The 18,029-nt window shown below is 44.7% G+C and overlaps 1 protein-coding gene and 1 long non-coding RNA gene across 2 annotated transcripts in view; one reads left to right on the top strand and one right to left on the bottom strand.

Moving 5' to 3' along the window:
• Nucleotides 1-458: 458 nt before the first annotated feature.
• LOC126947647 (uncharacterized) lies at nucleotides 459-4,838 on the bottom strand. The gene is made up of 2 exons (XR_007723156.1): nucleotides 4,423-4,838; nucleotides 459-2,971 (listed from the first exon to the last, which is right to left on the bottom strand). It is a non-coding gene; the product is annotated as an uncharacterized LOC126947647 (long non-coding RNA).
• PDZRN3 (PDZ domain containing ring finger 3) overlaps nucleotides 3,438-18,029 on the top strand; it is a 240,034-nt gene continuing 225,442 nt past the window's right edge. Inside the window, exon 1 of the mRNA XM_050778554.1 lies at nucleotides 3,438-4,276. Coding sequence (XP_050634511.1) covers nucleotides 3,554-4,276 — 723 coding nt within the window. The 5' untranslated portion in view covers nucleotides 3,438-3,553. The remainder of the gene's footprint in view (nucleotides 4,277-18,029) is intronic.

The following is an 18,029-nucleotide window of genomic DNA, read 5'->3' as shown; positions in this document are numbered from 1 at the left end:
CCAGACCCTAGGAGCAGCTGAGGATTGACACCCAGAAAACATGGCGGGGTGGAGTGATTATCCATATCATTTGTAAGGGAGTGCCTCCTGAGCTGGAGCTTATGGAGGAGGATGCATAATGCTCATGGTGATTAAGAGTGAGGGTTCTGAAATTCTCCTGTTGATATCTCTGACTGGAGGGATATCTTATGTAACCTTATAAGGTACCTATACCTACTTAGATATCTTATGTAACCCCTATAAACCTCAGTTTCTCCATCTGTAAAACAGGGTGGACAACATATCTACCTCTCTATGTGCTGTGAGGACTAATGAGACAACGAAGGTCAAGTGCTGAGCACAGTGCTTGATACCTAGTAAGAGTTCCAACAAAGTGGTAGATATTATTATCATCTTCTGATTAAACATGCTGATGGAAAGAACACTAAAAACAGTTTAAAATCAGAATGGGATCGTGGTGAATATAGAAATAGTATTTTTATTAGGCTTGGGGCCACATTTTGGTTACTAAGTGCAGAATCAGATGATAAAAGGAAGGGGTAAGAGCAAAAAGTAGTGGAAGCCCCAAAAATCATTTGCAAAGTGACCAATCCAGCTGTCCACAAGGAATTCATCCGTATGTAAACACTCAGATGCTTCTGGGACGGTTGAGTAAGTATCTAATCCATGTCAGAAAAATCAGCTACTTTTCTCAGGAGGCCTGCCACGCCGAACATTCATCTTCCTACAGTTTTCACTCATGTTTATTGGTATGGTGCCTTGAGTTTCCAATTTATAATAACATCCCTCTCTCACTGTGCTGCATTCACCAGGTGGTTCCACAGCCAGCAGAAAATGTGGGCTGACAGCATTGCCTGACTTCAGTAATGAGCATAAAGCTTTCTTAAAACTGTGGTTCTCAATCTGGCACTGGCCATGTCTGGTTGTCACAACAAGGGGTTGTTACTATGTCTAGTGGATAGTGGCCAGAGATGCTCCTAAATATCCTGCAATGCAGACGATAACCTCCCCCCCAACCCCTCACCACAACAAATAATTATTTGAATGAAAATGTCGGTAGTACCAAGGTTTAGAAACTCTGCCCTGAATTCCTTTTTCCTAATAGTTTTGGCTCTCATTTCTCCTGTGAAGTTCGGTGACTGAAATCATATGCATGGTCTTGCCAGATCTGACATTGTAGAATTTTTTTTTTTCTAACCTCCAAGAATTTTGATACTAAAATTAACCAATGAGGAGTGGCACAGACTTTCCTTTTGCCTAAAGAGGCCAATCCACAGTAGGCTATGGCTTCTCCGCGGCCTCAGCTGTAGCATTTCAGCAACAACCTCTCAATCTGCCATCTGGGAGACCACCCGAGGGGTGGTAGAACATCTCCAAAAAGAAGTGTACACCCCAAGTAAGCACTAATTTACATTTATGGTGTAGGACAGAACTTCCCTGTTTCTCAAAACCAGTTTGGTTTGAAGATTATCACCCTGTTGACACTAGCTCATCCTGTGAAACTGACAAGCCCACACACCTTTGGTGAAAGAATTTGTTTCCTACCCATTATCTGAGAGCCCATGAGTAGCTTAATGAATATACTGATGGAGGATTCCCTGGCACAAGCTTATCTGAACAAAGGCCAATAATATTCCACCCCATGCAGAATCCTATCAAAGCAATGCATTAATTGATTAAAGCAATTAAAAGTCTCCACCACAAATAGGCAACAAATGCCACCAACACTGATTAAAGAATACTGTCCAGTGACCTCAACCATGCACTGAAAAATCTAGTGAGTGACAACTTTTTAAAGGTCAGTTCGAAACAAGTAATCCTTATGAACATCAAGGCAATTCTTTCACTCTGATGAAGCAGTTAAATAGTGAAGGTCATGGGGCTTTAGCAGCCACATAAAAGAAAGAAGGAAAGCAATTAGACAAAATGGATGTTGTAATCCCACTTTCCAGGCCCCAGAGTCTTGCTGAATACAGAGCTCCCGCTTCACTGTTCAGAACTCTCCCGCTTCACTGTTCAGAAACTGGCAGCAGATTCCAAATGAGAATTCCATAGCTTGATTCCACTCTCACCAATGCTGACTGCGTGTTTCTTAGGAATGTCTATAGCCTTGAGAGGTAAAAAAATAAAATCCATGGATGATGCTATGAACTTTCCACCCATTTGGAATTCCAAAAATATTCCTCCAATGCTCAGGAGTGTTGCTGAATGCTACCCAGCAAGGTTTGCTGTACTGCTTGAAAAGCTACACCAAAGCAGGGAATAAACGTCCAGATCTATGGATCGCCAGGGTTTTCCAATCAAGTGGGAATCCAAGGACCAGCAGGGACTAGCAGTATTGGCATCACTTGGAAGTGCTTTCAGTGTGGAGATTCTCAGACCCCGCCCCAGACCCCCTGTATCAGAACCGCAACCACATTAAAATGTGAGAAACACTCATCTACAGGACCCTACAGGGCAAGTTTGGTTTTTGTCTTGTTTTTTTTTCCTTCTTCCAGCCAGAGTTGGAGACTCAGGAAATGACACGGAAAATGACAAAGTGTACACACAAAGTCAAAACTGAAGGAGGGCAGTTGTTGACATGATCATGGGAGTGATCGAGTCTTCTCCCAGTTCTAACTTCTGCAGTCAACATTGCTTCTTTTGTAATCGCGGGAAAATAATTTTCAAATGGAGCTAACCCTCTCACAACATTGTACTAATGATCTTTAAAGCGACGGATTTAGAAGCGCTCAGCACCAGGCTTGCCACACTGCAGGGCAGACACTTCAGAGGTGTTAGGTGAAGTGGACGGAGCCAGCACGCTAGCCTCTCCCACTCCGACAGCTGGCGAGCAGCTCTTATCCACCAAAATTTCCCCGGGTAGATTCACCCAGCTGTCCTGGAAACCTGCTAAATCCTGGAGGTTCGCAGAACCTCTGGTCGGAACTGAAGTTGCAGCCGGAGCGTCCCGCAGGCTCTGTAACTTTCCCTGGAATGAAATAAATAAAGACCGTAAGTGCTGAGATAGCGGGCCCCAAGATATTTTTAGTCCTCTGCAATCAGCCACTAGAGGAAGGGGGAGGGAGAAGGGAGTAAAAAAGTTTTGATCCGTTCAGGAAGGGGCTCCAAGAGAACTCGTCTGGGAGAAAGCAGTAGCCTCAGCTCCAAACTCAGCGAGCTTTTTTTCGGCTGGCGTTTTGCCTCCTATAGCTTAGACTGTAAGAGAACAGAAAGGAGTTGCCCGAAAGGATTCAGGCTGGCGTCCTGGGCTGGCCCGTCCCGTCTGGCGAGCCTCAGTGTCCACCCACGCGCTTCTGCCTTCCAGCCTCCTCCCTTTTTCAGGGGGCTGGCAGGCCTCCGAGGCAAGATGTTTGTGCGCTCGCGCTCGCGCAAATACGGCCGGAGGAGTCCTGTTCCTCGGGCATTTTCCGAGGAAGTCTGGATCAATTAGGCTCAGTCCGGGGAGAGCGAGCGAGCGGGCGGGCGGCGCAGCCGGCCTGTCTGGGCCGCCTCGTGGGGAGGGAGGGGGCGCCCGGCCGCCCGGCGGCGACCCCGGGGTCTGGCCGCCACCATGGGCTTCGAGCTGGACCGCTTCGACGGCGACGTGGACCCGGACTTGAAGTGCGCGCTGTGCCACAAGGTCCTGGAGGACCCGCTGACCACGCCGTGCGGCCACGTCTTCTGCGCCGGCTGCGTGCTGCCCTGGGTGGTGCAGGAGGGCAGCTGCCCGGCGCACTGCCGCGGTCGCCTATCGGCCAAAGAGCTCAACCACGTCCTACCGCTCAAGCGCCTTATCCTCAAGCTGGACATCAAGTGCGCCTACGCGGCGCGCGGCTGCGGCCGGGTGGTCAAGCTGCAGCAGCTGCCGGAGCACCTCGAGCGCTGCGACTTCGCGCCCGCGCGCTGTCGCCACGCGGGCTGCGGCCAGGTGCTGCTGCGGCGCGACGTGGAGGCGCACATGCGCGACGCGTGCGACGCGCGGCCCGTGGGCCGCTGCCAGGAGGGCTGCGGGCTGCCCTTGACGCACGGCGAGCAGCGCGCGGGCGGCCACTGCTGCGCGCGAGCGCTGCGGGCGCACAACGGCGCGCTGCAGGCCCGCTTGGGCGCTCTGCACAAGGCGCTCAAGAAGGAGGCGCTGCGCGCTGGGAAGCGCGAGAAGTCGCTGGTGGCCCAGCTGGCCGCGGCGCAGCTCGAGCTGCAGATGACCGCGCTGCGCTACCAGAAGAAATTCACCGAATACAGCGCGCGCCTCGACTCGCTCAGCCGCTGCGTGGCCGCGCCGCCCGGCGGCAAGGTAGGCGCCTGCTACCCGCTCTGACCTCCAGCCAGGCTCCCTGGGGTCCCTGGGGACCCTGGGCCCCGCCCCATCCCTTTGGGTACAGGGATGCCCCGAGCTTCCCCGGAACATCCCTGCTTCCTCCCTCTTCTTCCACTGCTTACCAGCTGTGTCACTACGTGCAGGTCGCTGAACCTGCCCGAGGTGGAACACTGTGGTCCCTATAGTCTAGACGTAACCGGTAAAGTATAGCTGCAGAGCTTCAGGGGTTCTGGAAGGACGAAAAAGAATCCACAAGCAAGTGTAGGATAAGAATGAAGAATGCAGCTCCAGAGTCAAAACTGCGTTCAAAGGCTTTGCTGCTCAGACCAGCTGGGGGATCTCGGGCAAGTTGCTTACCCTCTCGAGGTCAGAAACCTATAGACTGACACTCAGGAGAGGAAAGATGGGCACACTGCGTGAATTGTATCCGTGCATCCTCTAGGATTCCAGAAAAAAATAAAGGGAACCCACAGCCATGTAGAGTAAGTTAAGAAGGATACCAGAAGAGAGGCCGCTGGGGTAAAAGCTGGATGCAAGCGTGGGCTTTGCAGCCAGCTAGCTGGCTGACCTTGAGCAAGCTGCTTAACCTCTCTAAAGTTGGAAACTATGGCCCCTAGAGACGTGGTATACAGAGTAAAAACAAAGCCAGGCACCCCTGAGGTATTCATCCAGGGATTTCAGAAAGAATTAAAGGACCACTCTGCCCCCAGCAAGTATAAAGTAAAATTAAGTGTAAGTTATCTGGAGTTAAAACTGTTTTCAAATCTGGGCTTTTTGCTGACCAGCTGGGTGAACTGACTTCATTCCCAAGTCCCTCAGTTTCCCTCAGTGTGAAAGGTTTTTGTCAGGCTTCAGAGAGAGATTTTAGTGGAAGGGCCTGGTACTGTGCCTGGCAGAGAGTAAATAAATGCTCAACAAGTGTTACCTACAATTAATTTTAACATCTCCACCTGAGTGGTCCCCTTGAGCGAGGGTTTACTTTGCTCCAGGCTGGGTGCTGCATTCTTCCCAGTCATTTCCTTTTTAATCAAGTGAGGTAGGTGTGACCCTTCCCATTTAGTAGATGAAAAAAAACTGAGGCTCATTAAGGTGCAGTTTCATGCCTGGGCCACAGCTTTTGGGTGCAAAGCTGCGTGTTGAACCTTTGTGTGCCCATCTTTCCAGCCCACGTTCTTAACCACTATCATGTCACCCCTCAGTGCAACCACAAGTACCATTTATTGAGTGTTTATTAAGTGCTGTCAACAATAGGAAGCACTTTACGTGCATTACCTATGTTGTCCTTTGAGATGAGGGAACAGACTCAGAGAAGTTATAGAACTTGTCCAAAATTAAATAGTGACTGCGGGAGCAGAGCTGGACTCGGATTCTACCTCAGAGTCCTCAGTTTTGGGGCATATTGGCATTTTGGACTCCATAACTCTTAGTCGGGGGTGCGGGGTACTGTGCTGTACATTGTAGGATGTTTAGCAGCATGCTTGGCCTCCCTCCCAAGTCGTGACAATCCAAATATTGTCAGGTGTCCTTTGGAGGGGCAAAGTCTCGCCCTGGTTGAGAACCACTGGTTTCCGTGATTGCAAAAGCCACATTTTCAACAGCTGGGTGCTTCTGCCTTCCTGGGGAGGGGCCTGGGCCTGCTGCCACTGCTCTGGTTGCCTGCTCCAGATGGTGTGGCAGAAAGGGGAAAATATTTGCCCGAGGCTCCCCCAGGGGCCTGTGTCTGCTTTGCCTCCCCCTGCCCTCTCCCAGCCCCCCTTCCATACGTGCACACCAGGCCTGCAAGTTTTCGACCTGGCCCCCCTTCCTGGCCCTTGGCCTGTCTGTCAGCTGCAGTCTCAGCAGCTGGCCAGCTCTGGGCGAAGGGCAAATATTTACAGCTCCACAGCTCACCCAGGACCTCACAGGCACACAAAAGACTGGTGTGAGCCTTGGATTCACCGAAACAGAGGGCAAAGCTTGGTTTTCAATCAGGCGCCAGATTTAGGGTGAAGGAGTTCCCGAGTTTCTGCTGTTTATGCTGTCATCTGGACTTCCTTTGTCGTTTTAAGTGACACTTATTTATAAATAAGCCATTCACTGCCCCCGAGTTTATGCATCATTTATTGTTGAGCTAGTTTATTATTTCTTCTTAACTTTCTGTTTTCTTTCTGGAGTGTTTGGGTAAAATCTCTCTTAGAGTCAAAAATATGATACTTGAATCAAAACTGTGGCTGTTTTTGAGGCTCTGTTGGGTTAGTGGGTAGCATAAAGAAGGATGTTAAGCTTAGGGACAAGATGTTGATTTTAAACTTACGAAGAAAGATTTGTTCTGGGGTTGGAGCTCTGCTTGGAACTTTGACGAACCTCAGTGCCAGCCTTGAGAACAGCAAAGGATGGTCTGGCCCAGAAGCTGCCTTAGATGGTTTCCCTGGCCTCAGACCCGGGGTGGCCTCAGCTGAGGCCTTAGGGAAGCTCGCTGTCTCTCCTTGCCCTGAAATTAACCCTCAGTGGCCCTTGCTGAACGCTTTTGCTGTTCCTGCATCAACCATAAAACTCCTCCCACTGGAAGCTGTTTAAGAACTTGTTTATTTCATTGGGCCGGCTCTCTGCTCCTGCCAGAGTACTGTTTATTCTCTTCTAAAAGGCAGAAGGATTTATATGTCCTGGAAACTCTCATGTGCAACATTTTTTTTTTTTTTTTTTAAATAAGCCCTAATGTTTGCATCTCTGTTATAAGCTGCAGGAGATTGGAAACCCTCAGATTTTCAGTACCAGCTCTTCAGCAGTCTAGCACTTGCATAAATGATGCGGCATTCTTTAAATTATCTTAGGTTTCAGTTTTTTTGACGCCTGCTGAGCAGTTAGGGTTAGTGCTGTACCAGCATAGACGTTGTTTCTTCTATTCTACCATGTGAGCTATATTAAGGATTCTCAAGCCTTAGCATGATTGGAGTCACTGCAGAGCTTAACACAGATTCCTGAGTCTCACCCCTAGAGATTCTGATCCATTAGGGCTGGCCAGGGGCCTGATATTCTGCATTTCCAATGAGCTCCCAGATGATGCTTGTCCTTTTTGCTAAGCTAAAGGAGGAGCTTACGCTCAAGTAGATAGAGACCAAACATGTATTGGTCTTCACACAGTTATGGTTTTACTGACCATTGTCTGAACACCTTCGTAAATTTCTTAAGACCAGGATAAAATTTTAAAACCCAGACTGCCTACCAGTTAAATGACAAATAATCATAGCCTAGACAGGCATCTCTGATCTCACTGAGGCCACATCTGAGCTGCAGCAGACTTGGGATTGCTACACTTGAGTAAGTTAAAGAGTTCTGCTCCCAGCCTCAGTTTCCCACCCTGACTTACCCCTCTGATTCTTAGAGCAGAAGCACTCCAGAGCAAACATCTTTTTTGCTTTTCTTTCTGGGAAAGGAAAAATTCTGAACATAACTTTCCTTGGATTGACTGAAAAACTTGAGATACATCCTCGGTGCCTTTTGTTCTTTAAGCTCCCATCCAGTCTGTCTGAATCCTGCGGATTTTACCTCCTAAATACATTTTGAATCTATTCCCAGCTCTCCAGCTCACTCTAATGACCACCTTGGTCCAAATCAGAGTTTCTGAATCAGCACTCCCAACATTTTGGAGTGGATAATTCTTGGGTGTGGGTGTGTTGGTGATGGGGGTGGGAGGCTGAACTGTGCATTGTAGGATGTTTAGCAACATCCCTGGCATCTGCCTACCTACCTACTAGAGGGTAGTAGCACTTTCTAAGTGGTATCAACAATATTTCTGGATGATGCCAGATGTCCCTTGGGGGGCAAAATTGGCCTTTGTCTCAAACATTCTCCCTTGCCTGGACCATAACTCTTTCCTCAACAAATCTTCTTGCTCCTCTTCAATTCCTTCTTTACCTAGCATCAGTAATTAATCTCTTAGAAATGTAAATCTTTTCTCACTCTCCCTCAAGCCTCCTGTGCCATCCCATTTCTCTTGGGTGGCTGTAAGGTCCAACATACTCTGGATCCTGCTGGCCTCCACCTGCCTGGATTCTTCTCCCCTTCATCCTCTTCTTCCAGCTTCTCATGTCTTTTCGAGAGTCCATGCATGTGCACCTGAGCTCCTTTCTGCCTCCGGGCCTTTGCACTGCCCGTCTGTCTACCTGGAACAATCTTACCAAGTACTCTGCACTAAGTAACTGCAAAATTTCCACCTCTCCCCTCCTGCCCACAGCCTTTCTGTCTGCACTTAGGATTTGCCTATCACTAGACAATCGTTTTTTCTATTCTCATCTCAGCTCAAGTATCACTACCTCTAGGAAGCCAGGCCTGTCGACCTCACAGATTACATCTGGTGCCCTGAGACTCTTACTTTGGTAACCCTCCTGCATGGCATTTATCCTAGCCATAAGGAAATAAGTGGAAGAGTCTGACTTGTCCAGGGCCATGTCTGTGGCACTAATCCATTGCCATGTGCACTGTAAGCTCCTGGTATGTATTCATTTGGTGATGAGTTCAAGATTGAAAGGCCTGTCTTGGCAGTCATCAAAACTTTTCAGGTTGCTAACCAAAAGTGGGCTCGTGTTTAAAAAGAATGAGTTTCTCCGTGATGCCCCAGTTAACAAAATTGTTTCCAGCTTTAGAGGAGGCATTATTTTTGTTCCACTAGATCCATCCAGTTCAAGTTTTATAAAGTCCCAAATCCCAGAAACTATTTTGTCCTTTTCAGAACTGGAAATAAGTAAATCTGGTTATAAGTCTGGAAATAAGACAATTGTATCAAAAGGTGTTCCAGATGTCCAAACACTTTGAAATGTATCTATTTAGAGTATTCACCATGAAGTATATTTTCTTTCTGAAATCTCCTGCATAGAGCCATTCCATAGTGTATCTAACAGAACAGCCCACTTCTGCTAAAAAGATTATAGATTATCACTTCTATTTCATTTCTGTGATTCATAAGGAAAATTAGGATTTGGTTTACAAATATGTTACCCAGCTACACTGGATTAAATGAGCATAACCAGACAATTTGAATTGGCAATTCTGTTGAGATTTATCTGTAAGTGGCTCTTTCTGTGTTCAGAAATGGTGCTTGCCTCGCTATAAAAATATTTGATGAGTAAGAATCTATTTATAAGGCAATTATGCATTGGACTGTAGACCAAGGAGCTTAAAAGGAAAAGAAATAATATTCATTGAGTTCCACCGGGTGCCATACACTTAAGGTGCTTTCTATATGGCCATACGTTATCTTCTCCATGTTCTTCATTAGATAGACCTCTTTTTTTTAATGGGAGTGGCAGATTCTGAAAGATTAAGGCTAGAAGTTAGATTCTAAATGTAGAGCTGGGATTTGAACCCAGTGTTGCCTATCTCTGAGCTCACACTGTTACCAAAATAAGAATTTTTTTCCTGGGGCGGTGTCCTTCTCTGAAGTCTCACACAGGCTTTCAAAGCACCATTATTATATATGCCAAGTACTGTTTGGATTGGAGGTATACATGCATTATTTTATTTCATCCTCAGACCCTGCAAGGTAAGTGCTCTTACCTATGACTTTTTCCTTCCATTTTACAGATGAAAAAACAGGAGCTCAAAGTTAAATAACTTGTCAAGTGTCCTCCACTGGCTCATGTTAGTTTGCCTGTTGGCTTCTGGTCCATGAAATGTTTTCATCCCATACCATGTTCCCATTTACATAGTTCCAGTGTAGAGCACATAGAGTACAAAACAAAACAGATCCTGGCTGTGAAGGAGATTTAGGCTGGGCCCGGTGGCTCATGCCTGTAATCTCAGCACTTTGGGAGGCCTAGCCGGGAAGATCACTTGAGGTCAGGAGTTTGAGATCAGTCTAGACAACATGGTGAAACCCTGTCTCTGCTAAAAATACAAAAATTAGCCAGATGTGGTGATGTGCACCTGTAGTCCCAGCTACTGGGGAGGCTGAGGCAGGAGTATTGCTTAAACTCTGGAGGCAGAGGTTGCTGTGAGTCAAGATCGGGTCGTGCCAATGCACTTCAGCCTGGGCAACAGAGCGAGACCCTGTAAAAGAAAAAAAATAGATTTAGACAAAAAAGAGATGATGTCCTGGATGGAATATGAGCACATCTCTTTAATTTTTATCCTGGTAGCTTTAAGAGTGGTTAACGGTAGGAATGAAGTGAAGTTCTTCCAAATGGATTCTGCAGTTTAGCTCCTTACATTCTCATACCCTTAGTGCCAGGCCCTGTGGTTGGCACCATTTGATAGAAAGGTAAAATTGAGCAGCTTTAACCCAGGGGATCAATCAGACACCCACGTATGCCTTTGAAAACACAAGTCTTACTATTCTTTGCTCACCCAAGCTTTTATGCCATGAGTTAGCCTCTGTCTCCTCTTGACTAATAGTGTCCTAATAAGCCTATTCCAATAAGAAAGGGAAGTGGTATAATGATTACTCTTATAAAGAAAATAACTACCAGATGGACCTGAGCAGCCACCTTTCTCACTCATTCCATGCATATATTTACAGGAAACTTAAAGAGCAGAGGCATCGCATAATCTTTGTATGTTGCAGACCTTGCAGCCACCCCATCCCCAGGAAGGGCGGTGATGAGCTTTTTCCCTGGCATCAGCAGTGTGTATGCAGAGATGATTCCTGGGCAGGAGAGCACCCTGAGTATTCTGCTAAAAGCTGTTTTTAGGTGCCCTGTGTCTTTGCTGTGTTTGGATAGGTGAGGGATGAAGTCCCATCAGACTGTGGGTCAAGGTTGGTGCAGGCCTTGGGTCCACAGGCTGACTCCAGGATACCCTGAATAGAGCTAGTGTATTGTGTGTGGTTAGTATTCATATCCTGGGATCAGCGATATTGGGGGTTCATGTGTTCCCTTTGCTGTGTTGTTGAGGGCCCCGGGAGGCTCTTCTAACCTCTAAGCCTTAATTGCCTCACCTCTAAAATGGGATCATAATATGCCTGTTGTTAGGGTTGTTATTAAGATAAAATGAGATGATGTATGTAAGGGCACAGTAAGTCTTATCAAGCATTTCTTGACTGTCTATTAATTGCTGGACACCTGTAGGATTTTAACATTTTTTCAAATAAATCACTGAAGAAAGTTTAGGAATTTGAAGCGGTTGTTATCTAGAAGAAAAGAGATGGTTACTCAAAGATTCGGTTTCATTATAAGCTTCCTGCTGCCCGTGAGTGACCAGTTCTCTGAATTTCCATCCTCCATCTGTTTTGCAATAGTGGAAATCTGTGAAAGAGGGATATTCAAGTTCATTTGGGCTAAGATGTAAAGGGGGAGGGCTAAAGCTCATGAATAACATGAGGGTTACAGGGTTGTTTATGTTTTTCCCTCCCAAATTAACAAAGCTAAGGAGAGACTGGCCAGACAAACCTCCTACCTTCATGTAAGCAAGTGCACTTATGGTTTTATAGATGAGTAGTCTCTGCTTTCTATCTTAGTCTATTTGTGTTGCTATGAAGAAATACCTGAGGCTGGGTAATTTGTGAAGAAAGAGGTTTATTTGGCTCATGGTCCTGCAGCTTGCACAAGAAATATGGCACCAGCCTCTGCTCAGCTTCTGGTGAAGGCCTCAGGCTGCTTCCTGTCATGGCAGAAGGCAGAGGTAGCCTGCATTTGCAGAGATTACGTGGAGAGAAAAGAGGCAATGGAGAGAGAGGGGAGAGAAGTTCCAGGCTCTTTTAACAACCAGCTCTTGCAAGAACTAATAGAGCAGAGCTCACTCACTGCCCACCACCACCCTGGGACAGCATTAATCGCTTCATGAGGTGTCCACCCCCATAACCCAAACACCTCCCATTAGACCCCACCTCCAGTGTTGGAATTAGATATCAACATGAGATTTGGGGGGACAATCATCCAAATATAGCACTTTTTTTTTTAATTTAGGGAAGAAAATGCTTCTGGTTGGTAATTGGATGTGTACATTTGTAAACCACGCTGACTTAGTCTATTTAGGCTGCTCTAACAAAAATACCAGAAATTGGATAGCTTATAAACAAAAATAATTTTGGAGGCTAGGAACCCGTAGATCAAGGTGCTAGCAGATTCAGTCTGGTGAGGACCCACTTTCTGGTTCATAGAGAGCTGTCTTTCTGCTGTTGTGCTCACATAGAAAGGGTGAGGGATCTCTCCTGGGCCCCTTTATAAGGGCACTAATCCCTAATCACATCCCAAAGGCCCCACCTGCTAATACCATCACTTTGGGGATGAGGATTTCAACATATGAATTTTGAGGGCACATAAACATTCAGATCATAGCACACCCCTTGATCAAGTGGAAGAGTTAAGATGCTGTAACACCTTAAAAGTTCGTTGGTATCATTTATAGTGAAGCATTGCTTGTGGTCGTTCACCAGAAAAGCAGATGAGTCAGTGACAAAAATGAGAGAGAAAATTTGAAATCAAGCTCATGGAAATAAAAAATTGGACATTTATGGATTTGTTTTCAGGTTGTGTAAATATAGCAGCAGACTTTTTTAAACTAGGAAAGTACTGAAACGTCTTCTCATATTATTTTTCAAAAATGTTTGGCTTAGGACTGTGTATGCTATTGTGCAGATACTATGACTCTGGAAAAGCTCTTGTGTGTGTGTGTGTGTGTTTTTTTTTTTTACCTGTTCCCCCATGCCCTTTGTCTCTCTTCATTCTCTCTATACCTTTTTTTGATGACAGAAACATCCATTAATACTTCTGTTGAGTGTCTCATCCAATTTCCACTTAATTTCAAGCACCATCCTTATGACTATCTTCAGTCTTAGGCTTTGAAATAGTTTCCTCTTATATTCTTCTGCAAGAATCACTTCCTTAGAGCTGGGTTGAATTACAAGGCAAGGCTGGTCCAAACAGCTTTACCAGTAAGAATTTAGAAGTTTTAACTACAAAGAGAACAAAAGCATCTGAGCATAGGGAGCGAAGATATCACCAGTTCTTCAGTACAGAATTTCTGGCAGCCAGCTCTACCTCTTGGTCCCCTCAACCCCCATCTCTGCACATTTTTGCCTGGAAACAGCCAAATATACAGTGCTTTCATGTCACTAGTCAACAGACAGAGCTGTTTCCCAACTGTGTGAAGACTAGTAAGTCTCTGTGAGCTTTGCATAATCTAAGGCTGTGAGGTGTTACATCACACAGACTAGCGGTCAGTCAGTTACATTTCTCAAAACCCACTGTGCAGCTTTCCAGTCTAGCCAGTTCTCTACTGTGAGTCCCACAACAGACGTCATCAGGGAACACCTGTCCTTGGGCAGAAAGGAGTTTTTAAAAAGAGTCCACATTGACAGTGGCATGGATGGACCCTGCGAACCACCATACTGATTAGGAGATGTCTCATATCCAAGCTTTTGAGGCTGGATGGTTTGGAGGAGAATGGCGACAGAGTAATATTAAAGAGAAAAGGGACTTTGCCAATAGATGGTTCACATTCTTGGATGCTTAAAAAAAATGTAGCCCCATAAGATGTCTTTTTGACATTCGAATTACATTCAAGTTTTGATTTTTCACTGACTTTTCTTCCCCTGCCAATTCTTATCTAATTAAACCTTGAGTTGAAAGCTGAGAAGATTATTTGGGGTAATTTTAACATCGATCTAATAGTTACATGTTCAAATATGATAGCAAAGCTTCTTTTAAACAAAATCTGTTTTTTCTTGAAAAGTGAGCTTCCATTTCTGCCTATGGCTTGGCTTAGGCACTTTGGATGGTTCGTGTCAGTGTTAAGGTCTGAATACCCACATCACCTTCTCCAAGGTTAATATGTCCCTGCCTTTTCTCAATCGTAAAGACCTAAGCTTCTCCCAGGGAGATCCTACATTGCATTAGGGGCCCAGCTAACCTCTTGAATTGGGTTTGGGTGGGGGCTGGAGTGCTAAAGATCTTTTAGAGCTTCCTGCCCAGCCCAAGGAAACAGAGATGTTACTGGACTCCAGAATATGACCAGAACCGCCCTTCTGGACCCTGCATCCCAGGTTCTTCTTGAGAACTTCTTAGTCTCCTGGGTTGGGGTTACTGAAGGGAGGAGACACTTGACCTCTGGGAAGAGTTATTGAATAGAAGGCAACTCTGTGAAAGCTGCCAAGGAAGTGCCATTCCATTTGCATTTGTTGTTTTTCCTCTGTTCTTCACCTTCTTTTTGTACCAACCCATTGAGACCCACTAATATGCTAGACCGTGAAGCAGTCTGTAGTGTGTAGCAATCCCCAAGTTCCCTGTGCTCCCAGAGTCCCCAGCTCGTTTCTGCCTCTACTGTTCCTCAGTTCACTGTTTCTTAGCCTTGATGTTTCTCGTATCCTGTTGTGAGTCAAAATCTGTTTCCCATCCCCTTTGCTTCTGTGGCCATTCCCTTCCAGGTATGGCCATGTTATGTATGTGATTTCCCCTTCTCCTGGCCCACAGCCCACTTGGTCGGTATCATCTTCCTGTCTTACCTGTGTTCCACTGAAAGTCCAAGCTGAGCTGCGCCCCTCGTCTTCTTTCCCATGTCTCCTCCTACCACCTTCAGAATAAAAATTGTCTACCTGGTGGTCTCTCCACTGGTCTAAAATGTGCCACTCTTTTTCCAGTCATGGAAAAAGATAGACACAGTTAGGAATATATAATGATATTGATTTACTTAACTTTCAGGCCCCAGCTCTTCCAAACTTGCTTTAGACTAAGTTAAAGCAAGATTAGGCATTCTCCATTGCCTAGATTTTGTGGAAGAGTAACGTATGTGGGAAAAGAGCATCGTGGCCTCACTGTTGAGCTGTGTGTATGTCCAGCTTAGCACTGTACCTTGTGTTTTGGGTGCCAATTATTGGCCAGGTGCCGTACTGAGACAGTCTTTTGGTATCTGTCTATCTCAGTCATGCCTCCTAGTAACCTGGTGACATGAGAACTGGTGACATGAGAAGAAACCATTATCATTCCCTTTCTGTGGATGAGGAGAAACATCGCAGGTTCTGACTCTGATGTTGCATCAATCTGAGATGCCTGAAGACGTCTTAAGTCCAGCCCTGAACTCAGAGAATCTCTCTTAAGGGACAATTAAGACAATGTCCAAAACACAACATTCCTCAGCCAGACAGCATCTTGCAAAGAATGTTTTTAAACAACCAGGTTCACCTCTGTGCTTCCTTGCCAGATGCAATGGACATAATGGTCTGAGAACTTCACCATTATGCTGCTCCTGTCATGGCATAGTCTTCTTATGCTTTTCAGGGTATAATAGACATTCTTAATCTTTGCAATTATTATTGCATAGTCCAAAGAAGCCTTACTTAAAACTCTAATTGCCAGATGAATTAATTGTCTGATCTGTCATGCCAGGCTCAGTCTTTGGAGGCAGAAGGATTTAGAATAGGGTGCAAACATTTACCAGCACAGTACAAAGATCATAGGCACCAGAGTCACACGTGGACCTGGGTTCCAGTCATGACCTTCCCACTTTGCCATCTTGTGATCTTGAGCAAGTGTGTGATTTTCTCTGAGCCTCAGTTTTTCCAGGTTTAGAGCATTGATAGTGTTTGTTGGTTTATCAGTTTATGTGAAGTTGGGCTCATTTCCCTCTTTGTTTTACTGTGTTTTGAGACCATTGCAAATCATGGGTTATGATAAACTACCCAAACAGACCAATATTGGTTAAATTTTCCTGTAAATGAAAGATGCTGCTGCCTGTCACAGTTACCATGTCTGTGAACAGTCGGGAAAGCAGCTTCGATAAGAGCCTTTGCCCTTATCCCATTTACACCTCTTTTCAAGTGGTGGGATGTAATTGAATGAGAATTATTTAAGTACCCTCTATCCTGAACCTTTCTGACCCTAGGAACAGATTAATGTTAACGTGTTAAATGTTTTATATGAAGAATATCTGTTTACAATCTCAATTAATACTTCTTCTGAAAAATTAGAAGTTAAACTAAAGTAGTTAAGGCTGTTTGTGGGGAAAGGAATGAAAAGGAAAAACCAGAATCAAGTTGTCAAAGAATAGCAAATAACCTTTGGTAATTAGTTGGAGAAATAAAAGGAATTCAGCCCAGTCTGAACTTTTCTTTTATCCCTCCCTGCATCCTGTGTTGAATCTTCTACATGTTGCCCTAAAATTGGCAATGCAACCTAAAGCCAATGTCTGACCCTTATGGACAGTAGACTAGATCAAGATGCTTATAGAAAATAAGAACACCGCTGTTTCTCCCTGGAAGTGCGTCTGGCAGGGAAGCACAGAAGGTCAACTTAGTTGTTCAGAAACATTCTTTGCAAGATGCTGTTCGGTCGAGGAATGTTGTGTTTCCGACATTGTCTTAATTATCCCTTGGGAGAAATCTCTGAGGACAGGGCTGGACTTAGATGTCTTCACACATCTCAGATTGGTTCTTTTGGAGATAAATAGTTCAGTAAACAGTTTGGAATTTTGTTCTGATACTGGCCTCCTGGGTAAGTTCCTTTTTGGAATTTCAACAATAAAACCATCTTGAGCAGGACCTAAGATGTTGCTAACCTATGTGGAATTATTTTCTATATTCTACACAGAAAGAGATAGTATAGAAGTGTAATTAAGGTGTAGGATTGGGAAGTATGGGTCTGAATCCCAGCTCAACGTTTTACTAGCTCCTTAGCGTGGGACAGCTTTCTTAATCACCGTCCCTCAGTCTTCCCACCTATGTCATGAGGATGGTAATAGTGCAATTTTTAAGATTGGTTGGATTAAAAAAATGAAATAAAGCACTTAAATGCTCATTATAGTTTCTGGCACATAGTTTGCAGCCAGTAAATGTTAGCTGTTATCATTGTCAACGCAATGTGATAAGATTATTTTCTTCTTTTATTTTTTTTTTGAATAAGTGGTTATCATACAGTAGATTGAAAACCACTCTTTTAAATCATGTGATTGTGCATTCTTCTTCGTGCATCACTTGAGATTGTCAAATTGAAGCCATCTGCCTTGGATTACTGTGCAACTGTGCAGTTTCTATCATTGATTAATTATGAAAGCCAGACATGTAAGATATGTAAGATAACTTGCCAAATTCCCATGTATTTCTAACTTTTCACCCCTTTAAGATAGCAAAGTCAGAAATGGACTTAGTGAGATTTTCAGTGTCCTAAGTAGAGAGAGATAAACTGTTTCAATTTGAAAATCATGTTTATATCTCAAAACTGTTAGGTTGATTCTGGATTTTCTTTTAAAGCAGTGAAAGTCGCCTTTTAACTTGCTACAGTTCAAATTGGTTAAAGAGGGACAGCGTTGATAGATGCTTTGGATGGTGGTGCTGTTTATCAGAACATTTTTTAAAAACCAATAGGCTGTCATTAAAGAGGCTTTGCTGTTTTTCATTGGGTACAGTAACTTGATAGAGACTAGCTTCTTTTTAATATATAATTCTGTATTTTATATATTGAGTAAGTGACTCTTAAGAAATGAATGTTGTGTTGTCCTTGTAGGATACCTAGTTGTTTCCTCAGAAACAGAGTATCTTTTTCTCACAATAAATTGTCCTTTTTGTTTTCACAGTGTATTTCTAATTGATGTTTAGGCTCACAAGAAAGTTTTGAAAATATTTTTAATTTTGTTGTATAGTAATAGTCATGAGAAAGAGGTTGTGGTTACTAAGACTTTAAGCGTGGAGATAATTCTACATGGTGAAGCCCGTTGATCTTTAATAATATTTTTTTAGCTCTACTGGGCACAGTTCTCCTGGCAAAATGTGACACCAGAGTTGCACATTGACAGCCATAGCAAGAATTGAGGCAGTGCTCCGGAAAAC

This window comes from Macaca thibetana, chromosome 2 (assembly GCF_024542745.1).
Source record: "Macaca thibetana thibetana isolate TM-01 chromosome 2, ASM2454274v1, whole genome shotgun sequence".
NCBI lineage: Eukaryota > Metazoa > Chordata > Mammalia > Primates > Cercopithecidae > Macaca > Macaca thibetana.
This window is presented reverse-complemented; position numbering and strand designations above follow the sequence as displayed.